At 38.2% G+C, this 27624-nt stretch overlaps 1 protein-coding gene across 3 annotated transcripts in view; it reads left to right on the plus strand.

Moving 5' to 3' along the window:
* LOC144677650 (enhancer of polycomb homolog 1-like) overlaps positions 1-27624 on the plus strand; it is a 219830-nt gene that overhangs the window by 176508 nt on the left and 15698 nt on the right. For all 3 annotated transcript variants that reach the window (XR_013575784.1, XM_078537695.1, XM_078537686.1), the window contains 8 exons: positions 1254-1399; positions 1723-1929; positions 4673-4821; positions 6087-6246; positions 6779-6955; positions 8354-8443; positions 13160-13308; positions 14127-14482. Coding sequence is in view for 2 of the 3 variants with exons in the window: in XM_078537695.1 (XP_078393821.1) it covers positions 1254-1399; positions 1723-1929; positions 4673-4821; positions 6087-6246; positions 6779-6955; positions 8354-8443; positions 13160-13308; positions 14127-14482 (1434 nt within the window). In the remaining variant the exon portion in view is untranslated. The remainder of the gene's footprint in view (positions 1-1253; positions 1400-1722; positions 1930-4672; positions 4822-6086; positions 6247-6778; positions 6956-8353; positions 8444-13159; positions 13309-14126; positions 14483-27624) is intronic.

Raw genomic sequence — 27624 nt, forward strand, 5'->3', positions numbered from 1 at the left:
TGAGATACACTGCAGCAACTCACCAAGGCTCCTTCGGCATCTTCCAAACCCATGACCTCTACCAATTAGAAGGACAAGGGCAGCAGGTGTATGGAAAAACAACCATCTGTGAGTTCCCCTCCAAGCCATAGACCATCCTGACTTGGAACTGTATCCACTGTTCCTTCACTGTCACTTGGTCAAAATCCTGGAACTCCCTCCCTAACAATAATGTGGGTGTACCTACATCACATGGACTGCGGCAGTTAAAGAAGGCGGCTCACAATCACCTCCTTGAGGGCAATTAGGGATGGGAAATAAATGCTGGCCTAGCCAGTGACACCCACACCTGTGAAAGAATGACTTTTTTCTTAAAAACACATTTTAGTTTCCTTTCTAGGAATGAAAAGGGGCAGCTTTGATGTTTGAAGAGAGAAAGGTAATACAGGAAGTAACACAAAATTAATGGAAAGAAATTGGAATGTGAAAGGCTGAGGGATTATACACTGATTTTTAAAAAAACTAAAGGAAAAATATTAAGTGTTAACGGTCAAATAATTGTTCCAAAATTGAGACACATTGTCTAAACTGAATGTAAGAGTTGTAAAACTTAGTGCTTTGCTGAAAATGTGGCCCTTACTAACGTGAAAAGGTGCTTACTATGTCATCTTTGATACCTTTTGCAAAAGTAGTTCCAGACCAAATATCTAGGAATGAGAGAACAGGATCACTCCTGTATTAAGATCAAATACCTCACTTTTTTGATTGCTCATGAATTCTGAACTTTTCAAAATTGGTTATTGTGGGATCTCTTCGCATACCTTATGCTAACTTTACCAAGTACACTTCATTGCATTCTCGTTGTTTAAAATTAATCTTGATTTCTCCTTAGCAGACTGGAATTGATTTTGAAATCAATGTTCTGAACTCTTGTAAAATGTGTTGGAAACTTGAAATTGCCCTTCAATAAATAAAGCAATATCACTTCAATTCCTTTTATATATTGGGAAAGAAGAGAAACAACAGCTGGCCTCATAAAATTGTGCATTGATTTTGGTTTTTTGGTAGGGCCCAGCAAAAAATAATTATCATGTCTTTCCAAAAAAAAGACAATAACTACCAAACATAATTTTTTTTACCTCTGTAATTGCAATTCATCGAATTGTTAGTGTCCCATAAATGATTTTCAAATTAATGATGCAGATAGTCACATTGAATTCCGAAACTTAGTTATTTACTTGATTGAATTCTGAATGTAATTTCTCTTTATCCAGCTTTTAGCTTGGACGCTGAGCAACCAGACTATGATATGGACTCAGATGATGAAGTATTTGTGAATAAACTAAGAAAGAAGATGGATATCACTCCTCTACAATTTGAGGAGATGATTGATCGTCTCGAAAAAGGCAGTGGCCAGCAGGTATGAAAAATAATTACTTGCTATGGCTGCATTTATTGTGTCTTTAAGTTAGCATTGTACATCTTTTATGTAGATCAAATATGTTATTCCTTTGGGGGGCTGAGGGGGGGTTGGTTGATCTTGACAGATGTCTTTATAATTTTGTCCAGCAGGACATGGGGTGTCAGCAATTGCACAGTGTTTGCTGTATGACCTGCTGTCTAGCAAAACATAGAGGGGTTGATGGGTATATGAATGTGTGTATGTTTTAGAATAAAGGTGCATAAAGTGCAGTGTGTAAATTCAGCCACTATTTTAACAGGAATTTTGATTTGTTTTGTTAGCTGGTAACTCTACAGGAGGCAAAGTTGCTGTTAAAGGAAGATGATGACCTCATCTGGGAAGTGTATGAGTATTGGATACGAAAAAGGAAAAACTGTAGAGGTTGTTCACTTATCCCAACTGTAAAACAGGAAAAGCGGGATGGCTCCAGTACCAACGATCCTTATGTTGCCTTCAGGAGAAGAACTGAAAAGATGCAGACCAGAAAGGTTTGTTTGATACCATGCATATATGCCAGTTAGAATCCGTGCCATCAATCTGGCACCTAGTAATCACTTTAGAAAATTCTGTAGTTTTTAAAGATCCATTTATCTTTGATCTGAAATGTTGTTGTGGGAAATATATTGATAAGCTGAAGTTTCAGCTATGAGCATATGAAACAATGTAAGCACAGTTGCATGAGATATTGCAAAATTCCTTTTAATAAATGGTGTAATAAGCTTTTAGGTTTCAAAATTCTTGGTGCATAAATTAATATTAATAGCTGCCATTTTATTTTTTAAATTATTTATTTGTACATGTTAATGAAATGCACTTACTTTACTAAAAGTAGGACAAAAAAAACTGTCATTTTATTGCACCACTATTACAGTATTTGTAATTTGGAGCTTAAGCTTAAAAGCATCAGTTATCGTTTATACAATATATTGGTTTAAAAGATAATACTAAATGAGTAGTAGAAGAAAATCAAAGCTCAAGGTTCTCGATCGTAGAATTGTTACAGTGCAGAAGGAGGCCATTCAGCCTTTTGCGTCTGCACCAGCTCTCTGTAAGAGCAATTTGCTTTGTGCCATTCTCTCCACTTCTCCCTGTAACCTTGCACATTCTTCCTTTTCAGATGGCAGTCTAATTCCCTTTTGTATGCTTCAATTGAACATTCAGGCAGTGCATTCCAGACCTTAACTACTCAGTGTGGGGGGGAAAAAACTTTCTCATCTCTTGCCGACTACCGTAAATCTGTGCCCCCTCTTGATCCTTTCACAACTGACAACAGCTTCTTCCCCTCTATTCTGTTCAGACCCCTCATGATTTTGAATACCTCTAGCAAATCTCCTCTCTCCAAGGAAAACAGTCCCAACTCCTCCAATTTAGTTAAATCTTATACAAATTTTTGTTCAAGCTAATAAATTCCTCCAATTGTAAAAATTATTTTCACCGGAATCCAAATAAGAGTAAATTCCAAAACTTCATTTACAAAATATTATGCCAAAATGTTGCTGTAATAGCTTCATAATTTGTACAAACTGCAGTGTCAGGAGTTTAACTGTTTAATGCATTCTGTTATGCTTCTGGAATTTTTATTTTTAAAAATAGTCTATGATCCCAATTATGATTCAGCATGGCTACATGTTGATGTTTTCTTAAGCAGAGGCACGTGCATAGTATGCATTTTACGTTGATGCAAAATTATTTACATTTGAATTGATCAGTAGATCAATATGTACAATGATTTGAAATCTCTGATTCGAATTTGTCAAATGCGACCTCACCACTTTCTTGGCACTGGCTTTGGTAGAACTGTAAATGGCATAACGTAAATGTTAACTTTTAAATAATAACTTACAGCTTTTGAGTTTGATAAATTCTTGGACTCCCAAGAGTATCAAATGTTATGGGGATCAGAAAGGAAAGTGAAATGAGGTAGAATATCAGCCATGATCGTATTGAATAGAAGATCAGGCTCAAGAGCCATATGGTCGGCTGCTCCTATTTCTTATGTGTTTAAAATGTTAGTCATTTAATAAATATAATCAGCATTTTGGTGCTATTGAGTCCAACTCTCTGCTTGCACATACACATAGAAAGCGATGCAAAGTTAGGGAGAATGACTGCAAGGCCCATATCTTTTGGGGGCTCTCCAGTGATTTCCCAGCTTTTAAAGAAAAGCCTTGGAATGTACAAGGAAATGGTGAGTGCTGAATTCTAGAACTAGAGGAATTGCCTGCAAACTAGGGAGCTAAGTGGTTTATTTCTGTTAAAATAGTAATTAGCTAGCTTTGGTGGCCTTGAAGCCTAGGGTGCTGCAGCTAGCTTTTCCTTTAAATTTTCATGAGCATTTTTATATCTTTATAAATTCTACATTGTCTTGCTATTGGATACCTCTTGGCATGAAAAGACCCTCTGTGGTAAAGAGGGGAAAATGCCTGTGGAACTGAGATCTGGTAATGGGATGCATGGAGGAATGCATTTTGGATTGAAGGAATTGGTTTTAAATCTCCTAATGTTCTGGTCTTTGAGAAAATGGTCATGGGGCTATAAGTAATTTTTTACGTATTGTAACTGGGGAGGAAGCTTTTTTAATATAATGTATTCTATAGGTTTGGTGGCCCACCTTTCCATGACACACTGTGATCTCTTCATCTGACCACAAGAAGTGCAAGAACAGCCAATATCAACACCTAATGACTTATTTTTTCCCTCCTATTTTGAGAATTATTAAAGTATTGCAACTTGAGTTGCTTTTCATTTTCCTTAGTTACATGATATCTTCAAGCAAAACTTGGATATGTAGATGCATGCACAACTGAAGTAGAGATGTATTTATATGGGCAAATTAGTCAAAGTTTGTAAAACCCCAACCAATAACTGTAAAGTGGATTGATAGTATATTAGTCAGTATTTATGTTTCGCCACAAATGTTTCCTAACAGTTATCTCGTATCGCTATATGTAATGTGATTCTGTTTCTCGTTCGCAAGTTGACACGGATGACTATAATTGAATATTTTTAAGGCCGAATTGGATGAATTCTTGACTTGCAAGGGGGTGGAAGGATATGGGGGTAGACGGGAAAGCAGATGCCACAATCAAATCAGCCGTGATCTTATCAAGTGGCGGAGCAGGCTTGAGGGGCCAAATGGCCGCCTCCTAATTCATATGTTCATATAATTAATGTTATTTTTGTTCTTGTCTCTAAAGAAGCAATGAGCTAAAGCTATTTCATTTCCTGCAGAATCGAAAAAATGATGAAGCTTCATATGAAAAGATGCTGAAGTTGCGAAGAGATCTCAGTCGAGCTGTAACCATCTTGGAGATGATAAAACGCAGAGAGAAAAGCAAAAGAGAGCTGTTGCATCTAACGTTGGAAATTGTAGAGAAAAGGTAAATACATAGCGTTCTATAACGTATTCTTTTATACATTAATTTCTTAGAAATGGCATAATGTGAAGATTTTTCAAACTAGTTTTAAAGCTTGCACATTGCTTGTTAAATTGATGAGATGAAGGTACTCAATTAATCCGCCTTAAGTTTATTTGTGCAGTTTTTTAATGTAGCTTAAATCTATAAGATGTACATGGTAACTTACAGAGGGAGAATTCAAGTGCAAAGGGTTTTTGCCTGTTTTGGTAGTATACTGAAAATGTTGGAATGCTTCTGTTATATCACTCGCCCTCAGTTACATTTCTGTTTTTGCCAATAACACAAGTTTCTATAAACTGATCTCTCCTGGTACTGCTCACAGAAAATTTTAATTTTGGTTGGACTTCCTGTATAACTATGTGCTAGCCATCTACCTTCTTGCTTTCTGTCTTTCTCTTTTGCAACTAATCTCAGTTTCTGTATCTCTCCTACTCTTTTTTTTCTCTCTCCTTCCCTCCATCTTCCTCTACCACTTCCTTTACACTTCTAACTCTTTCTCCTACCTCCATGTAAAGTTGAATCTACATATCCTAAATAAAAGGAAGTAAGAATCTCTGGGATGGAGTTGGTTGTCTGGCTTCAGAGCAGCATAATGGGAATTGTAACCGCATGGCCAGTTGCATCCACCTGACCGTCATGACCATAGACGAATTGAAAAATGCTGATCAGAGATGAAATTGAGGGTTAGCCTCATTTACAACTATTAATGTGTTTTGCTGACTATATTCATTTGTGTTCTATCTCACTGGATATCCATTCCAATTATCTGTTCATATAAAATTTCAGCATTATTATAAACATAAATCTGATACTTTGTTAAAGTGCCACATCTATAATCTCAACAAGTGAACAGGGTAACCTGTTAAGAATAATATATGGAGCAATCTAAAAGTTAATTTCTGGGTGAATGGTAAAAGGGGTATGTGGAATTTATAATGCTTTAAAGCATTTTCTGCCTTGCTGTCTTTTGTAACTTTTTTTCCTTGTCTTTATTCCCAGAAAAGGCTAGTAGTTTGAACTTTTACTTGCCTCTTGCTGACAAAGTTGCCTTTTGTTAGTTCAGTTTATTCAGTTCTAGGTGGACACAATACAAATTAATTAATACAAATTTGTTATAACACTGATGTTATGCTTTACATTGTTTTATGTCCTCAACCACAATAAGCACTTGACTACTGTGATCTGTAAGAGTAATTTGACTGAAATTATGTCCTTTACCGTCTTAGGCACAGTCTGGGTGACTTCAGTGGCGAGATTTTATCTGAGGTCATGGCACAGCGGCAGCATGTGAAACCTACCTACACTGTGCCCATCATTCCAATATCTAATAGCAATCAGTTTAAACATCAAGAGTTTATGGAGTTTAAAGAATTTAAAGTTAATAAGGTGAGAACTTGATCACTTAACCTAACAAATATAATGTTTAGTAGTACAGGTCAGGGTAATATTCTTTGAAAAAGGCAAGTAGTGCACTTAAGATCCTCTCCATTGGGTTCTAGTGCCATCTGTTAGTGTAGTCTAGTTCAGACCAGTGATAAAAATTTTATGTTGTGACGTGGCTAAATCTAGCATTGAAAATTAATAGATTTAAGAGCAAAGTAGTTTGCATCAATCAGTTGGTTTTTGGTCTGTTTACTAACTTAGCAGAGATGCAAGATTTCTTTTAAAAAAATTTGAATCACTGCAGGCACGAAGGGCAAAATGGCCAAATTCCAGCTCTTATTTCTTGCGTTCACTGATTATTTGTTTATTTCATTTGCAAGTCATTTAGCATGTCTGTACATATATACATACGTTTGAGGTATAATTCAAAACGTCTTTGGTACAGTATTTACATGGCTGAGTAAATACCGTTATTAACTAAGAGTCGCAATTGCAATGTCGTATATCAATCTTTCTTCTAATGTTAATTTTGTAGCAAGAGAATGTGGAGATTATACGACCCAAGAGAAAGTATGAGAAGAAAAAACACAAAGTCTTACAACCAACTGCTGCTGCACCTCAGCAAACAAGCCCTGCTGCACTGCCAGTCTTTAATGCAAAGGACATTAACCAGTATGACTTTCCCAGCTCTGATGAAGAGCCTTTCTCACAGGTCTGTATCATGCTTAGTTAATGAAATTAATCAGAGGGCAATTTCAGTACCTAGTTCAGTGACAAAATAAATATCTCAATGTAAGTGATACGCAGATGTAACTCAATACCCATTTTAAAGTTATACATTTTGTCCTTATTTTTACAAGTTCTTGTGTCTAAACTTATAAAGGTTACTATCCTAAGAAAAATTAGACTATAATTGAATCCTCCCACCAGTGGTGGTATGGCAGTCCACCCATTAGTGGGAAGGTAATTATTAATTGTCAAGTTTACATAGCCAGTATCCAGTATAAATCTGGATACAAATTGAGCAGAGACTAAGGATTTTAAAAATATTATCAATCTCTGGTGAAGGAATAGAGATCACATTTAGTCTATAGTTTAAGCAGGTCTGAATCAGAAGGGTTGCAACGTGGAGCTGTTGGTATGTGGAGGGGTGAAAGAAGGTTTCAGTGTGGGGTGGATGATGGGCTTGATCATAGACTATAGGGGAAGGTAGATGAGAGTTGCAAGGAGTATGTGGCAAGAAGGAAAGTAGAATACAAGTTGGGGTTAGGGGGCAGTGTAGAAGTTCAGGTCAAGGTTAGAGGCTGGGAAAGTGTAGAACAGTGTTAGTCTAGGGAGGTGAAGGGTAGAGTTAGAGGCTGAGAAGGAAAGTAAAGCTTAGAGAGATGGTCAAGAGGGGTTAAGTATGGGCAAGTTGAAGAAAGAGGATGCATCATAGTAAGGCAGCGCAGAGTCTGAGGCCCTGGGGGTGTGGGGCAGGGAAAAGGATTGATGTTAGAATGGAGCTGAAGCTAAGAAGAAACTGACTTGTATCGTAAACTTGCATTACTAAAGCTGGGCGTAGTGGCAATTGAGATGGGGTAGAGAAAAGAGTGGGGAAGGATAGAGGACAAAGGAGATGGGACTAAGGGAAGAGGAAGGGTAGAAGTCAGAAAATGTGGGGAGGGCAAATAATCTGTACATGAGAGGGGGAGACAAAAAGGCTTCTGAAAGTATTGATAAATCTATGACAACTTCAATATGATAAATATTGAGCATTGTGGGAGATCGGGGAGGTCAAGAAGAATATTGGTCAGTGGCAAACCACAGTTCTCGAGTGTCAGATGGCAACAGGGGGATATATTCGCAGGCAAGCCAGGGCTGCATGTGAAACTGCAGCAGTTAAAACTATATAATTTCATAGCCTGGGCTTATTAGTCCAAAGCATATCTGTGGGGCACAATTGGAGGCACCTGAAAATGGTGTATTAAGTAGTTAAGAGCTGACCAGAGGCAGACTTGACAAAGGGCCTCAGTAAACCATCACAAGTTTGCAGGGAAGTAGATGGTCACACTCTTGGTGAACCTTTGAAAAGAAATTTCAACCTTACACTGTCTTTCTTTTGCTGAAGGTCCATTCTGCATCCTCAGAAGCAGAGGAAGAGAATGATCCAGATGGTCCTTTTGCTTTTCGAAGGAAAGCAGGATGTCAGTACTATTCTGTAAGTGCCAAAAAATTAGATGCTGTCAAAGGTAGATCTTTGTTTAAAGGTAATTCCATGTTGTCTTAGTTTGAATCATAATCATGTCACATATTTGTGGTTATGTTTGCAATTACAACATGTAGTTTAAACTTCCTTTAACTTTCTGTTGGCATTTTGTAGCCTGTTTAATCTTTAAATTGCTTCAGTACCTTAGTACGTTATTTTTCATTTATTCCAGAGAGCAGTTAGTAGTACCAGTCTACTGATTCTAGGCTGGATTGTTGAACCAAATCTAATTGGGCATGCAGCAAGTTTTATATACACTCCTCTCCAAAAATTGGTTTCAATTGTGCTGATGCTAACTTACCACAATCAAGCAATCTTTATTACGTTTGGGTAATTGTGGTGCAGATTTGTCCAGATGTGGGCATTGCAAAGCTCATCTTTATTGCATATTCTCCTATATAGCTGAGCACAATGTAAAATGTGATGCACAGGAAACAAGTAGTAATAACAAAGCGATTAAATTTCTGTCATTTAGTATTTTGTCTGTTCTTTGTGCTTTAATTGCTGTTGTAAGTGAAAGTAACCTGATCTAAAGTGATCTCGTATGTCTGTTGGGAACAGGTAAACCAGGCAAATAGGTTAACACAGATCAGATAGCCTTATGTGATCCGCTTTGTACACTAGTCTTTCAAATGCTAACAAATCTTCTTTTAAATAGTTCAATAAAATTTACTTGATCTTAAGAATTTGTTCAGCTAATTTTCCCAAAGTCTGCCAAGCTTTACATATTTAAGTTGCCTAGATTCCCTAGATTTGGGGAAGGCTCCTTTGGATTGCAAAATAGCAAATGTAACTCCTTTATTCAAAGAAGGAGGGAGACGGAAAGCAAGGAACTACAGGTCAGTTAGCTTAACACCTGTCAGGGAAAACTTTAGAGGACATTATTAAAGAAATTATATCAGGGCACTTAGATAAATTCAAGGTAATCAGGCAGAGTCAACATGTGCTGTGGATAAAGGAAAACTGGTGGATGTACGGTACTTGGATTTCCAGAAGGCATTTGATAAGGTTATTGTGGAAAATAAACTCATGGTGTAGGGGGTGACATATTCGCCTGGATAGAAGATTGGCTAGCTAACAGGAAACAGAGGGTAGGCATAAATGGGTAATTTTCTGGTTAGCAAGATGTAACGAGTGGTGTGCCACAGGGATCAGTGCTGGGGCCTCAACTTTTTACAATTTCTATAAATGACTTGGATAAGGGGCTGAAGGTATGGTTGCTAAATTTGAGAATTATACAAAGATAAGTAGGAAAGTAAGTGAAGATGGCATAAGGTGGCTGCAAAGGGTTATAGGCTAAGAGTGGGCAAATATCTGGCAAATGGAGTGGAGCATAATGTGGGCAAATATGAAATCATTCATTTTGGCAGGAAGAATAAAAAAGGTGCATATTATCTAAATGGTGAGAGATTGCAGATCTCTGCAATGCAGAGGGATGTTGGTGTCCTAGTGCATGAATCACAAAAGGTTATTATGCAGGTGCAGCAAGTAATTAGGAAAGCTCATAGAATGTTATTGTTTATAGCGGGAATTGAATTAGAGTAGGGAGGTTATGCTTCAGTTATACAGGCATTGGTGAGACTGGAGTACTATGTACAGTAATGGTCTCCTTATTTAAGGAAGGATGTAAATGCTTTGGAAGCAGTTCAGAGTAGGTTTACTAAATCAAAACCTTGGATGGGAGGGTTGTTTTTATGAGCAAAGATTGGACCGGCAGGTTTGTAACTGCTGGAGTTTAGAAGAGTAAGAGGTGACTTGATTGAAACATAAGATCCTGAGGGACCTTGACAACTTGGATGTGGAAAGGATGTTTCCTCTTGTAGGATAATCTAGAATTAGAGATCACCCATTTCAGACAGAAATGAGGAGAATTTTTTCTCTTGGGGTAGTGAGTCTGGAACTTCCTCAAAAGGTGGTGGAAGCAGAGTCTTTGAATATTTTGAGGCAGAACTAGTTAGATTCTTGATGAGCAAGGGGGCAAAAGGCTATTGGGGGCAGGTGGGAATGTGGAATTGAGATTACAATCAGACCAGCCCTGATTTTATTGAATGTCAGTGCAGGCTTGAGGGGCCAAGTGGCCGTCTCCTCATTCATTTGCATATTCAGTCTTCAATAGACTGAGCCTATTAGGGAAATCTGTACCATATTTCTGTATGAGTTGTGGGTTTTGGAAGTTTTTTAAAAATTTAATCTGAATTACCTTCAGATTATGTTAAACAATGGTACAGAAGGAAGCACTTGCGTTTGTGTAGTGTTGCAAGTCCTCAGGATGTCCCAAAGTTGGCTTCACAGCCAACAGACTTTTGAGGTGTAGTAAGTGTTATATAGGCAGACGTGGCAACCAGTCAAGCAACAAATTAATAAATGACCAGTCAATCTGTTTTACTGATACTGATGGAGGAATAAATGTTAGCCACAAAACCAGATGCATCCATGCTATATTTTGAAATGTGCCAGAGGATCTTTTACGTGCAGCTGAACAGACAGAGTCTCAGTTAGTTTACAGCCTAAAGGACCGTGAGGTTCATAATGCTGTTACCTTAGATTGTGTTTGAGTATTGCCATAATACTTCATTCAACCTGCAATATGACTCATGGGAGTGCTGCCACTGAACTTTTGCAGGCATTCGGCCTCCTCCTCCTCCCTAACAAACACACACACACACACACCCCCCCCCCCCCCCACTGAACCTTTTTTAAAATATTGAATTGTCACTTTACATGGAATACAGCTTTCTACAGAAAATGAGCGATTCACAATCATTGTCCAAATGTGAAGGAATCTTCAATTTTGTAAAATATTGAATTGTCACTTTTACAAAATTGAAGATTCCTTCACATTTGGACAATGATTGTGAATCGCTCATTTTCTGTAGAAAGCTGTATTCCATGTAAACCTATAAAGAGAGGAGAATCTGCCTAAGTGTTACATCCAGTGCAGGTTTTGAACCTGGGTTCAAATTCCATCACGGTAGATGGTCGAATTTGAATTCAATAAAAAAATCTGGAATTAAAATCTAATGATGACCATGAAACTATTGTCATAAAAGCCCATCAGTCCTTTTAGGAAAGGAAATCTGCTGTCCTTACCTAGTCTGGTCAACAGACCCAGGGCAATGTGGCTGACTCTTAACTGCCCCCAGAAATGGCCTAGCAAGCCACTCAGTTGTATCGAACAGCTACCAGTGGTTCAAGAAGGCAGCTCACCATCACCTTCTCATGGGCAATAAATGCTGGCCTAGCCATTGACACCTGCATCCCGTAAATGAATTTAAAAAAAGCTTTTCCCATCACCCATAAGTCTTGTACAAATTTTTATGTGCTTAACTAATAATGCAATTCATAAAATACTATAAACTGCTATAAACTACAATTGAACAAGTAAGGAGCATACCAATCATTAAGCAGGATGAAAATAACCAATTGTGAATTTTGAAATCAATTCAAAGATGGGCAGGTAGCGCAAAAGCAATCCAATCATATTGTGATTATTTTAGGCAACCAACCTAGGTTCCCTGTTGACCTCAGAACTCTGCTTGTAGCAGTATTTAACATGGACTGCTTATTTATGTTTGAGAAAGCTGCAAGAGGATTGCCAAAGCAATCGCACTATTCCTTCAAAAGATGAATTGAAAAAGAAAAGTTTCAATGCTGCATTTACAGATAATACAGAAGCCTGCTTTCAAATTTATAGCACTATGGGGAAAGAGCAGGCATGTGGTACAGACACAATTAATTGAACAGCCTCCTTTTGTGCTGTACAATTCTATGAAAAGGCTCAGCTAGTTGTAGGCCAAAACTTCCGGTGTACACAATTTTCTACAGCACAATGTTGTTAAAACAAGAGTGCTGGATGTCAAAAGAAGCCAGAATTTGTTGTTTTTAATCCTCACCATCCTGCACACATGTTAATCAAATGGAAATTTTTCGCAAATGAAAATATTAAACAACAATGTTTAGGAGTAGTGAATTTGTTTCCTTTGTTATAGGACATCAAATCAGGGTTAAGTATGATTTTTTTTAAAAAAGCTCTGAAAGAAATGTCTTTATCCTGATTGACCTTCCACAACTGCAGTCACACACAGGCATGTGAAAACAAACAAACCAGTGGGTAGTAAATTGAGTGCAGTGGCTCTTTAGCATATATTCATATTTTGTAGTGCATTCTAAGTGGTTGTATTTCTTTGCAGCTGACTTACGTTTTGAGATCAGCAATTATGTTCAAGCTTTGGGAGGGCTATGCCATTAATGAGATTTCGGACATTTTACTCTATTAATGCATTATATAAATGCAAGCTGTTATTTGGAAGGAAGTTCGGAATAAAAGCCCCCTGAACTTGAAATAGATTTAAACGACAATCCCTTTCCATCCTCTCTTGTGTGACTGGAAGATCTATTATTGTATTTTGAAATATATTCACACAGACCAAAGCATGGTTTAGGGTATTGAAATAGAAAACTTCTAATATTTCTACACGAGCTATATAAATTGCTTGTGTATTATAAATGGTTAAAGCAAGCTCTGTATTCATTGTAAATGCAATGCTAACTTGAATAATCAGTTGAAAGGAGGAATTATATATTATTATTGGGAAAGGATGTATTGCTAAACTGAAAATTTTTTGGTTCACTTGGGTGAGTTAGGTAAATTTATGTTCTTTCTTTCAGCCTCGCTTGGACCAAACGGGGAACTGGCCATGGTGTAGCCCAGAAGAGGGAGGGTTAGGAGATATTCGCTACAGATACTGCCTCACCACACTGACTGTCCCCAGGAGGTGTATTGGTTTTGCACGAAGGCGTGTTGGACGAGGTGGAAGGTCAGTAAAGCTAGTTGATTATTTTAAACTGCTGAGGAACTTCCAGTTACAAAAATCTTAAATGTGTTTTACAGAAAGATGCTGCTTTCTAAAGGTTTTATGCTGAAATCTATAACTATTTAAAACTCTCTTGTGATCTTACATATGCTGTAGATAAGTGATAAATAATAAAATGATCTGATTTCCGGTAACCATCGGACTCTATGTTCAGTTGTTTCTCAGTGCAGCTTTTGTCACTATCACAATGCGTTGAGATAACAAAATAGATAAATAAATTAACTATTGGTTGTAGGGGAATAATGAAAGTGTGAGGGTCTTGGCTTTTGCATATACAACATCATGATATGTAACTTGTAGGAGAGTGGACTGTCATGTGCAGCAGTTAATACTGTAATTTGATTTGACCATTTTATCAGTAGTAGAGAACATTGCAATGTCATTAATAGTATTTTCTAATGGAGAGTAAAGTCCAGCACTTGTAACATTTATTAGTCTTAAGTCAGATTCATTGGCAGGGCATATCTTAGCAAAGCAATTCTATTTAAACAAATGAAGTAAGAGACAGTTATTTCTAAATTCAACATTATTAAAGTAGAACTGAGTAATTTTGCATTGATTCCTAAATATCAAGATAATTTTATATCTGTGGTATACTTTTATTGCTTTAACAACTTACTTCATTTTAAGAAACTATGTCAGTGGTGTTTGTATAAGTATTTGCTCACTTCTGGTAGAATCCATGTAATGAATCATGTACTGAATTCAGATTCACTACCAATACCTGAAGTTCACAGATTCTCTCATTTCCTCTTCTGTAGAATTTTGTTGGACCGAGCGCACACGGAAAATGATGATGTTCTTCATCAGTTGGATCCTGAGATGCTCTCTTCCCCACCCCATTCTCCATTTAATGAATTTGCCAATACCTCACGAATAAATACCTCGGATCGCCCCTCTAGAGACCTCACTCAGATTCTTGCAAACATTAAGGCATGTCGGTGGCGGCATTTCAGACCCCGATCACCAACTCTTCAGGACAATGATGGTGATGAACTCTTCTCCCGAAAGCTGTATCGGGGTGTAAATCGAATCGTTACAGCACAACCTGGGACCCAGCCATGTAGTACCTCTGTCTCCAGCAAAAGCAGTGGCACTGGTTCAACACAGAATAGTGGTATGTGCTGTGATTACTCAAACAGTAATTTAGGCAATAAAAATGTGACTGCATTGCAATTCAGGCATGTAATATTTCATCATTTTGAGAAATCAATGACTGACTTACATACAGCTGTTTGCAAAGTCTTTCTTTTAGTATACTTCAGAAGATGCTAATAAAATCATATAAATTGACTGTCACTGTGTGCAAGTTTGAACGTAACCTTTATGTGACAGTACATTAAAAAGGTTTGTGTATATGAAGATATTGGATAAACATGAAGCCGAAATTTTTCCTGTTATTCTAGAGTGCTTTATTTTTTGGCTACTTGATTCCTTTACAAAAATATAAATGGTAATTAAATGTTTAATTTTCCGAGAGGAACTCGCTTTCTCAACCTTTAGGAACCATGAAAATCTGAATGACATTCTTTGGTAGGTTTTGAAGCTTGCAGTGAAAATGACTTTCTTCTAGAAAAATCCACCATTATGATTTCAGAGCTTCCATTTATTGGAATGCAGATTTGTTTTTTCTTCCCATGTACTGTTTTATTTTAAGTTAAAATATGATTCTAAAATGCATTGAGCCTTTGTAAGAACAGCTAGCTTGTTGGTAAAGATAAACATAAGGGGATTTATATTGCTAAAGATAGCAAATGTTACTCGAGAATGCAACCATGCTGAATGGTGTGAGAAGGACTGGTTAGTTTGAATAATCATTTAAAGCTTTTCTGAAATATGTGGAAAGTGATTCCCAGGTATTAAAGTAAGACACTATTGGAACATATAAGATTCTGAGGAGGCTTGGCAGAGTAAATGGTGAGAGGATGTTTCCCCTAATGGGGAATCTAGAACTAGGGGACACAGTTTAAAAATAAGGGGCCTCCATTTAAGATGGAGAGGAGGAGGAATTTCTTCTGAGAGTTAAAAACAAAAAACTGCGGATGCTGGAAATCCAGAACAAAAACAGAAATACCTGGAAAAACTCAGCAGGTCTGGCAGCATCGGCGGAGAAGAACAAAGTTGACATTTCGAGTCCTCATGACCCTTCAACAGAACTAAGTAAAAATAGGAGAGGGGTGAAATATAAGCTGGTTTAAGGTGGGGGGAGAAATATTTCACCCCTCTCCTATTTTTACTTAGTTCTGTTGAAGGGTCATGAGGACTCGAAACGTCAACTTTGTTCTTCTCCGCCGATGCTGCCAGGCCTGCTGAGTTTTTCCAGGTATTTCTGTTTTTGTTCTTCTGAGAGTTGTTAGTCTTTGGAATTCTCTTCCCATGAGAGCAATGGAGGCTAGGTCATTGAATCTTCAAGACTGTGTTATACAGATTTTTGATCTTGGTGGGTGGGGGGTGGTGGGGTTACATTTGTGGTACATTACTGAAAAATTTTTACAGTTTTTAATAAGTTGGACATCAGTTATCTTTTTTAGTGGGCTGTCTTGTTGGCTTAAATATTGCATGTATGCAATGAAGTCGACATATCTGAACATTACCCGTACTTCAAGGATGGAGGCCATAGCATGCTTATGGTACAATTCATTATCTTAAATTTAGAAGGGAAGGCACATAAGAATCAAAACATTTCACTACCCAACAAAGTTAATTTTCATAATTAAGATCGGCCAGATGGTTAAAATAATAAATATATTCACTGCCAGTAGTTAGCCTGAATTCTGCTTGGGGTAATAACCTGTTTTCTACACTTGGCAGTCCATACTGCTTGTAGAAGGCCCAATCCTGCAGACACCATGTGCCCAATGTATGCAATGGCCAGTAATGAAGCCAGAGCTGTCTCAATATCAAAATTAAATTCAACAGCATGTAACAAAAAATGAACAAAAGCAGCAGACAGTAACGATCAAAATTTGCTCCTCTATGCAGATCATTCTTCACACACGTCCTTAGCAAGCCTGCAAGAAGCGCTTGCACCAGTGGCAGAAATTCTGGAAGCTTTTTAAAGTCATTCCCTTTTTAAGAGAAACTCCTTTTTTCACTAAGGGATAAATAATTGCTCAAAACTGAAGTCCTGCTTGAAAGTCCTGCTGAGTAATTTAGTGACACATTATCATGAAGTATGGGACCACAGCATCTTTGTAATTGCCACCTTTGATGGAAAATAATTAGCACCAAGCATAGTTGCATTGATTAAGCTTCAGATAAGGCACAGTAAATCAAACCTGTCTGACACTTCTGGAGGATTATCTTGATGCAGGAACTTCATTGTGTGCATTTTATTGTGGAAATGAATGGATCAAACTCCTATTTATCAACTCCTATCCTCTTGGACATGGGATTCATTTGAGACTGTGAAGTAGAGAAAGCTACCAGAAGATGGGAGTGTTTCTTTGGGATGGTCAGTGGCATAGCAACTGGGGGCTCTTAACTATTCCAGTTGTCTCGTGAATTCAGTTCAGGTGGCATGGATATTCGCAGCTGTTATTTTAGAGCACTGGTAGTTGGCTGATTTTCCAGATTCTCATGAATACTCTAACCACGGTTGAGGAATAGATAGATGGTTTACTGATGGTAGCTCAATATACTTCCGTAACCCTAATTTTCCTCGGTTCCAAAGAGGTATACGTTGTAAGTACTGTGGTGGCCCATTACTAGGTTTATTTTACACATGAGGGGGCCAGCACATGTTACACAAATATTATGTGCAAGAGAATCTTTACAGTCATTTTCATGATTACATTTAACTCAAAACCACCACTAGTATAATATCTAATGGTCAGATTCAGCAAAATTTCTAAAAATTAATGGCATCTATTTTTTTCATGTTTTGGGGCTGTTTTGTGAAATGTAATATCTATGCACACACAAATTCACTGGTTTGTTGTGTGAATTGGTTGCTGCAATCCTGAATTGGAGAGTTTCAGATCTGGCCTGGGTGGATGAAGTTATATTTCCTTGCTTAATTCAAACACTTGAACTTTTCCTTGGACACCATGCTGTCTTGTGTTGCTTAAAAAAATGGCATGCAAGTACAAAAGATAAATGTTTTAACTTTCCAAGATTGAATATTAAAGATGCCAAAAAATCATTTTGAGTACCCTTTTAAATCTTTAAATTTGTGTTAATTGGAAATTGGGCTGACCTTTTGTAGAACACCCTGTGCCCTACCACCTCTCAGCTTTGCTGAGGTTTCACACTTTCCACAGATGTTGCCTGATCTGAGATTTCCCAGCATTTTTTCTTCTTTGAGATTTCACAGTGACTAGTTTTAATGTTCTAAAGGAACATTTAAAAGTGAGAATTGCAGTCAGGCTTACTCAACTGGCTTAAACTTGCACAGTAAAAATGGCTGCGTTGGAAGCTGTAAGCACGCAGTGATAATGTCACTGGACTAGTAATCCAGAGGGCCAGGCTAATGCCCTGGAGACACAGGTTCGAATTCCACCACAACAGCTGGTGGAATTTAAATTCACTTCATAAAAATCTGGCATTGAAAGCTGGTCTCAGTAATGGTAACCCTGAAGCTATCATCAGTTGTTATAAAAGCCCATCTGGTTCGCTGATTCCTTTTAGGGAAGGAAATCTATTGTCGTTATCTGGTCTGACCTAGATGTTACTCCAGACCCACAGCAATGTGGTTGACTCTTAACTGCTATTCAGCAAGCCACTCAGTTCAAAGGCAATTAGGGATGGGGCAACAAATGCTGGCATTACCAGGGATGTCCACACTTTATGAAAGACTAAGTAAAAAAACAAGTACTGCAGCATTGTAACACATGATCCAACCTAGCTATTTTGTGATGAACATCATCTTTGGGGTTACTGTAAACCTGAAATTGAATTGGACCACCCATTTAAATACTGTGGCTACAAGAACAGGTCAGAGGCTAAGAATCCTGTGATACGTAACTCCTGACTCCCCAGAGCCTGTCCACCATCTACAAGGCACAAGTCTCCATTTGACTAGATAAGTGCAGCTCCAATACTCAAGAAGCTCAACAACATGCAGGTCAAAGCAGCCCACCTGATTGGCACCCCATCCACCACCTTAAGCATTCACTGCCTCCACCACCAACACACAGTGGCAGCAGTGTATACCATCTACAAGATTCACTGCAGCAACTCTTGGCTCCTTCGACAGCACCTTCCACACCTATGACCTCCACCTAGAAAAAAAAAGGACAGATCCATGGCAACACCACCATCTGCATGTCCCCCTCCCAAGCCTCACACCATCCTGACTTGGAACCATGTCATCTTCCCTTCACTGTTGCTGGGTCAAAATCCTGGAACACTCTTCTTAACAGCACTGTTGGTGTTGCAACAGCACATGGACTGCAGCAATTCAAGAAGGCAACATACCACCATCTTCTCATGGGCAATAAATGCTGGCTTAGGCAGCGAAGCCCACATTCCGATATAAGAATAAAAAATGTGACTGGAAGCGATGCTCACTTTGTGAAATAGGGAAGGTTTCTGCATTGTTGAGAGGAAGGGACTGGAAATTGGCAATTGTATTGGGGTGAATTTGGGGGAAATGGTATTGGTAGAAATGTTGCAGGCCACCATGTAAGATGTATATACTGCTCTCTGCTACTAAAGATCAGTCATGAGGCCTATGAAATATTAAAATTCCCCATGACTATGGCTGAGACTTACAGTACAAGGGAATGTGTCTAGTCCTACAAAAATCTTTCCTTGAACAGGAGTTGTAGGAATTCACGTGGGAAGGCAATTACTTGATTCTAATGAGCCAGTAAGTCAAGTTGAGCATTTTGGGGTCTTGTGACCACAGTTAATTTTTACGGTTGTAATTAAGAAAATTGATGTCAGGAAACCAAACTATGAAGGGGGAAATGCTGTATGAAAGGGATAAAATGGGAAGAACTATTTCAAGGAATAGGTACGGAAAGGGGGGGTGCTTTAAGGGGATTTTTTTTTCATTGCAGGCAATTTATCCCAGAAACCAATCAAGGAGAGAACTAACATGTTATGAAAGGTTTTAAAACAATTACATTCTGAAAAAAGTGTAAGAAGCAAAGAGGTAATATGAGAGAAACATAATGGAAAATATAAAGCAGAATAACAAAGCATTCTTCAAGAATTTCAGAGGGGTTCAATGGAAAGCTGGATTGGGCAAGTGGTGCCTGAGGATCAGGAAATTAGTGATTTTGTGACCTTTTAGCATTGAAAAGTTGGAGAAATGTTGAAAGTTTACTAATATTTTCCAGGTTTAGAGTTTTATGTGAAGTTTAAAAACATCCAATATATTTGTGTGGCATTTGCTAAGTCATGCAAGCTTTATCTGTTGGATCTCTGTTATATTTTCTTTTTGGGATTCTCGTCTGTGCATCCTAACTATTCATATTCATCAGTACCTGTATTTGAGGTCATTTCTTTCAATTAAATTCTATAACCTGTAATATGTCCAGTTTAATTATAGAATTTGCATTTGGGAAATAAGATAGCTATTTCATATAGTTGTCTATTATTTTCAGCAGTGTTAGATCATGCCCATTTTTCAATATACTAGTTGATCTCCAGTGACATTGCACATGAGGCATCAGTACCAAATATATTTAGTATGAAGTTTCTATGTATTTGTGTGATGTTTGGATGAATAGAGGAGAGGGATGAAGTCAACAAAAAGAAAGGAAAGATGTCAAAGTTGACTGAGTAGTTAAAAGGGAAAGATGTAGGAGTTGGATCATTTTAATATTTCCCTTCCTGACAAAGATAACTAGTGTAAAGGTTGAACCTCCTGAGTTCAGTGTTAGTTTTGATTCTTGTTCAGTTGGTGTTAATGCGTATGTCGTGTGACTCATGAATTGCTTGTGGTTTATTTGTTGACTGAATGAGTTAATGTGGTGAATCAAAAATTTCAACATATGCCAAACATCTGTTATTGCACTTCAGAGTAATTTGCTGTATGAAGCGCTTGAATATACCTTTTAAGTGTAAAGTTGAGGGAATGGTTTTACCAATACCAAATAAAACTTTCTTTTGTGCATAAGTTAAATTGCATATGCAGGTCCCACAGCTTATTTAGGGCACATTCATGAAAACATACTCTCATGAGCTTACCCACAGCACCCTGTATTCAGCCCACATGTTTTCGGACAATCTAGAAGTATTGAAATTTCACTGAATTATCTGATACACCTGAGGTCAATTTGCTCAGTATGAATCCTTTAATGGAAGTGGTTTAGAGACTTCATTTTAAAATTATCAAGTGTAATCTTGCTTTAAATGTGTAACGTGTATTCCAGTTTGTATCTATAGGTCAGTCCTTGAAATTAACTCAGTGAATGGGAATTGTTGCCAACTGAAAATGGCAAATAGAGCAAAAGTACAGCCATTTTAATGTGAGGATCCCAATACCTGCTCGTCAAAATCATTCTCAGTTGACATTAGTGACTGTAGTTGCATTATATTAATTACCAAAGAGAAAACCTTTTTTTTTTCCCTTTTATAACAACGTGGAAGATTGATTTATTTGTGGTGTCAGTATAACATGCCAAATACTTGGGTTTTTCAAAGGGAAAGAACAGAAATATAAATGTTTCCCATGTAAATCTTTTTAATGAATGCACGTTCCTCCTTGGTATGGTTTGTGTGCTCTACCTGAAGGCAGGTCCTTGGTTTTGTCTGCTGATGCTTCATCCTGAGCTATTTTCTCAGCAGTTTTTGTCACTGATGGTTTGCTATTACCTTACACACTCAAGATCCTCCTTGCACAAGCCAAAGTAAATAACAATTCAAAACAATCCAATTTTTACAAATAGGGAATCAGATGAAATGTTACTGGTTAATCCCAATCACTCAACACACTCCAGACCCAAGATGCACACAAACACGCACTGAGCTCTGTTCACCATTATGCAAGAGGTTCTTGCTTTGAGAAACCGCTGCAGGTAGAAGACTTGATATATTGCCAGGCCAATGGCATACATGCTGAAGTACAAGAACCAAGCAGGTGACCCTTCTCTTGTCTGCTGCTTCATGTAGGCAAAGATGTTGACAATGGATTCCTTACAGATCTTCTAATTGCCTCAACTCCACTTCTGGGGCTTTAACTTCTTGGCTATATCTTCTATTTTGTGCTCTCTGAACAATCAGCTAGTCAGGAACACAAGTGAACTGCTTCTCAGTGCACAATTAACGTGACTTGTCGTTAAGTTCCAACAGTAAGTTTGAACAAATAAATGTATGTTAAAAAGTGAGAATTGATGTTGAACTGCCCAGTTCTCCAGGATAAATTGAAATGGTGCAAGAGGTGGATGAATGTAATTACTTTTAAAACATGAAGTAGAGTGGATCTCGACTAATATTACATGACACTACTAATCAGGTAGATTTCTGTGTGGACTAATCGTTCCTCACGTCACAGAAGTGTAGCATAACCAGAATCGGCTCTCAGCTACTCAGCTATACAATACCATAAGTTTCTCCACTCCTCCCTCTTCTTGCATCATCTGTTTCTCTCTTTCTCTCCCCCCCCGCCCCCCCAAAAAAAAAGGCGTGGGCATAATGGTATTCTTTTACAATTATAGGTTTATAGGATTGTTATATTTTTGGGCTTCCTTTAGTTGAAGGTAAAATAATGTGATCTGTTCTGAAGTCCGTCGGACAGTAACCCTGGGTTGTTTGATTATTAGATTAAAGGGGACTATATTGTTTTACTAGGAAGAGGGTGCAAGTTGTTCACACATGGGGACAATGGCCATAGCCTGTGTGCCAACAGTGGATAGACTTGAGACTCAAGTCCCAGAAAAGTATTGCGAATTTCTACCTGGATTAACATTGTCAGGGTGAAGGGCTTTTGAGGGGGAAAGACTTTCTAAGATATCCCTGAAACACTCAGACACAGTCTACAAGGATCTGGGAAAGAGAGCAAGAAGCCTAAGGTCTCTGTGGGTCACCGCACAGGAACACGGGTGGGAGCTTGCACTTAGATTCGAAAGACCAAACTTGAGGAGTTAGAACGACACTGGAAGATTTGCCTAGCTTGCACTAGAGAAGGAATCTCCAGGAAAACACTCCTATTGTGATGGACCTATGTGGGATTAAAAATTACTAGGCTGAGAAAGGAAAAGAATGGGATTAAACCCATGGGAACTAGAAATCATTTTGGGGCTGGTTTCAGGAGAATTGGCTGTCTACTTAAAGGGCACTGTAATATATACAAGGTAGTGTGTTTTTCCAGTTATTAAAAGCACTGTATTGTAGTTTAAAGTGTAATTTGCCTACAAAAATGATGTTTAGTTAATGGTGCTTTAGTCATTTTGCTGCAGTAAGCACCTTAAAAGTGAAATCTTGTCATCTGTTCAGCTATTAACTGGAAGTTTGTATTTCTTTTAAAGATTTAGTCTTTATGGGGGCTGTAACAAAACTTGCATTAAAACACTGGATTTTTGTCATGTTGCTGTTTGCTTAAATATAATTGGAAAATATGGCAATTCCACTTTCCTTTTAATAGATGGAGAATGAGAATGCTGGAACAAAATATCTAGAAATCTATCGATCTCTGTCTTGAATATACTCAATGAATGAGCCACCATAGCCCTCTGAGGTAGAGAATTCCAAAGATTCACTTGAGTGAAGAAATTCCTCATCATTGCAGTTTTAAATGGCCCAATTCTTATTCTGGGACTGTCCCTTGGTTCTAGACATCCCTAGCCAGGGGAAACATCCTACATCCACCCTGTCAAGCCCTGTAAGAAATTTGTATGCTCCAATGAAATCACCTCTCATTCTTCTAAACTCTAGAAAATATAGGCCCAGTCCTACTTGATCTCTCCTCAGGACCATCCCACCATCCCAGGGATCAGCCTGGTGAACGTTCATTGCACTCCCTCTATGGCAAGTATATCCTTCCTTAGGTAAGGAGACTGAAACTATACACATTACTTCAGGCGCAGTCTCACCAAGATTCTATACAATTGAAGCAAAAGTTCTTTACTCCTATATTCAAACCCACTTGCAATGAAGGCCAACATACCATTTGCCCTCCTAATTGCTTGCTGCACTGCATTGACTTGTGAACAAGGACACCCAGGTCCATTTGGACATCAACACTTATCAATCTCGCCATTTTAGTCAGTGTTTCTGTTTTTCCTACGAAAGTGGATAACTTCACACTTCTCCATATTATTTTCCATCTGCCATCTTCTTTGTCCACCCACTTAGCCTGTCTAAATCACCTTGAAACCTCTTTGTATCCTCCTCACAACTCTCATTCCCACCTAGTTTTGTGTCATCAAACTTGGAAGTATTACGTTTGGCCCCCACATCCAAATCATTGATATAGATTGTGAATAGCTGATCCTTGCAGTACCCCACTGGTCACAGCCTGCCAACTTGAGAATGACCTATTTATTCCTACTATTTTCTGTGTTAACCAATTCTCAATCCATGCCAGTATATTACCCCCAATCCCATGTGCTCTAATTTTGCTTACTAATCTTCTGTGTCGGACCTTTATATTGAAAGCCTTCTGAAAATCCAAATACACCACATTGACAGATTCCCCTCATCTATTCTGCTAGTTACATCCTCAAAAAACTCCCAACAGATTTGTCAAACATGATTTCCCTTTCATAAATCCATGTTGACTTTGCTCATTCCTACCATTATTTTCTCAGTGTCCAGTTATCACATACTTCATAGTAGATTCTAGCATTTTCTCTACCACTGATGTCCACTAATCTCAGGCTAACAGGTCTGTGGGTTCTCCATTTTCTTTCTCCCTCCTTGCTTAAATAGTGGGGTTACATTTCCTACCTTCCAGTCTTCCAATTGAACTGTTTCAGAATCTGTAGAATTTTGGAAGATGATTACTAACGCATCCACTACCTCTACAGCCATCTCTTTCAACACTCTGGGATATAGATCATTAGGCCCAGGAGATTTATCAGCTTTCAGTCCCATTAATTTCTTCAGTACTACCTCTTTTTTGTACTTTCAGTTCCTCATTCTTCCCTTGGTTCTCTAGTATTCCTGGGAGATTTTTTAATCTTCTTCTGTGAAGGTAGACACACAGTTTTTGAGTTTCTCTGCTATTTTCTTATTCCCCATTATAAATTATTCTCTCCCTGCCTGTAGGTGACCCACATAGGTCTGTACTAACCTTTTTCTTTCTACATAACTATAGAAGCTTTTACAGACAGCTTTTGGTTTCTCGCTTGTTTATTTTCAAATTCTATTTTCTCTTGTTTTATCAATTTCTTGGTTGTCCTTTGCAAAATTCTAAAATACTCCCAATCCCCATGCTTACTTTCCTTTTGACAGCTGTATAAGCCTCTTCCTTTGATCTAATACAGCCCTTAACTTGTCAGCCATTATTTGATCACCTTTCCTGCTAGGTTTTTATACGAACATACGAATTAGGAGCAGGAGTAGGCTACTCGACCCACCAATCCTGCTCCACCATTTGGTAAGATCATGGCTGATCTGAATGTAGTCGCAACCCCACATTCCTGTCTACCCCTGATAATCTTTCACCCCCTTGTTAATTAAGAATCTTATCTAGCTCTGCCTTAAAAATATTCAAAGACTCTGCTTCCACTGCCTTTTGAGGAAGAGAGTTCCAAAGACACTCAACCCTCAGAGAAAAAATGTCGTCTCCTCTGTCTTAACAATAAGCGACCCCTTATTTTTAAACAGTGACCCCTGTTTCCTAGATTCTCTCATGAGGAAACATCGTCCACATCCACCCTGTCAAGAGCCCTCAAGAAGTTAAAGGTTTCAATTCAGTTGCCTCTTACTCCTCTAAATTCCACCCATTCCTGGTATTAGTCTAGTAAACCTTCTCTGAACTGCTAATGCATATACATCTTTCTTTAAATAAGGAGACCAGCACTGTACATTGTCAGATGTGACCTCACCAATGCCCTGTACAACTGAAGCATAACCTCCCTACTTTTGTAATCAATTCCCCTCACAATAAATGATAGCATTCTATTAGCTTTCCTGATTACCTACTATACCTGTATATGCCTTTTGTGATTCGTGCACCCAGATCACTCTGAATCTCAGAGCTCTACAATCTCTCACCATTTAGATAATCTCTTTTTATTCTTCCTGCCAAAATGAGCAATTTCACATTTGCCCACATTATACTCCATTTGCCAGATCCTTGCTCACTCACTTAACCTATGTTACTTTGTAGCCTCCCTTTCCTACCTATCCTAACCAGCAAATTTAGCAACTATTCCTTCGGTTCCTTCATCCAAGTCACTTAAATAAATTGTAAAAAGCTGACACCCCCAGCACTGATCCCTGAGGCACACCACTTATCACATCCTGCCAACAAGAAAAAGACCCATTTATACCAGCTCTCTGCTTCCTGTTAGCTAGCCAATCTTCTATCCATGCCAATACGTTACCCCTGACACCATGAGCTTTTATATTTTCCAATAACTTGTGATGTGGCACTTTCTTCCAGTGCCTTCTGGAGATCTAAGTACAGCACATCCACTGGTTCCCCTTTATCCACAGCACATGTGACTCCTTCAAAGAACTCCAATAAATCGGTTAAACATGATTTCCCTTTTACAAAACTAAGTTGGCCCTGCCTGACTGCCTCGAATTTTTCTAAATGTCCTACTATAACATCTTTAATAATAGCTTCTAACATTTTCCCTATGACAGATGTTAGGCTAACTGGCCTATAGCTTCCTGCTTTGACTCCCTCCCTTTTTGAATAAAGGAGCTATATTTGCTATTTTCCAATCTAATGGAACCTTCCCCAAATCTAGGGAATTTTGGAAAATTAAAATCAGTGCATCAACTATCTCATTAGCCACTTCCCAGACCTGCCTCAAAGTAATGTAAATTTGTAGTAAACCATGCATATTAATTAGTTAAATGCCAGTCATTGCTATCACACCTTTTTAATGTAGCTTCCCAATTTCCCAACCACAGCTAATTTGCCCCTCATACTTTCATAGTTTCCTTTGTTTAGATTTAAGACACTAGTTTTGGATTGCACTACAAAAAGTTTATTGTAAAATTTCACCATATTGTGGTTACTCTTCCTAGAAGCTCCTTTACAGCAAGGTTATTAGTTAGCCGTTTCTCGTTGCACAATACTGGATCTAAAATAAAAACAAAAAGCTACTGCGGATGCTGGAAATCCAAAACAAAAACAGAATCTAAAATACCCAGTTCCCTACTTAGTTCTTCGACACACTGTTCTAGAAAGCCATCTTGCATACATTCCAGGAATTCGTCCACCAGCGTTAATGCTAATTAGGTTTACCTAGTCTATATGTGGATTTATGTTCCCCATGATTTCTGTATCGCCCTTGTTACAGGCATCTCTAACTTCCTGATTTATACTGTGCCCTACATGACCACAACTATTTGGTGATCAGCGACTACCAATGTTTGCTTCTTCTTGTTTCTTAGCTCCACCCAAACTGATTCTACATCTTGATCTTCTGATCTAAGAACCTCTCTTACTAATATACTGACCGTATCCTTTATTAATAGCACTACCCCACCTCTTTTTCCATTTGACCTATTCTTCCTAAATGTTGAATACACTTGAACATTCAGTTCCTAGACTTGGCCATCCTGCAGCCATGTTTCTGTAATGGCAGTTAGGCCATACCTGTTACTTCCATTTTGTGCCGTCAGTTCAAATGCTGTGCGCATTCAGATGGAATGCCTTTAATTCTGCCTTTTTATTAATCTCGCAACCTCTAGCCTTGTTCACTGGTGCACTCATAAGTTTGTATGCTCTGTCCCTTCCTGCCACACTCAGATTATCAATTCCCTTATTGCTACCTTGCTCTCTTGCATTGTCCTTTCTCTTTAATTTATCACATCCTCCCTCACTTGATTCCTCACACCTAGTCTTAAGTTTTAAAGCCTTTTTACTGCCCTCGGTTTACGACTTGCCAGAACACTGGTCCCAGCCCAGTTCAGGTAAAGACTGCCCCAGCGGTACAGCTTCCACTCTCCCCAGCTCTGGTGCCACTGCCCCATGAATCAAAATCCATTTTTCCCACATCGATGTTAAATAACTACAGCTGAAACTTGTGTTTCGTCATCAAAAACACTTTTAATGCTTTATCTTCCACAAAGTATCCCATCCAGGGATAAATTTCCAAAGCAGAAGCACTATTGAACCACAGATGAAACGTATGAAAAACTCCCTAATTTTTGATTTTTTGAGATGAAGTTAATCTAACTTGT

This window comes from Cetorhinus maximus, chromosome 3, assembly GCF_964194155.1.
Source record: "Cetorhinus maximus chromosome 3, sCetMax3.hap1.1, whole genome shotgun sequence".
NCBI classification, from domain to species: domain Eukaryota; kingdom Metazoa; phylum Chordata; class Chondrichthyes; order Lamniformes; family Cetorhinidae; genus Cetorhinus; species Cetorhinus maximus.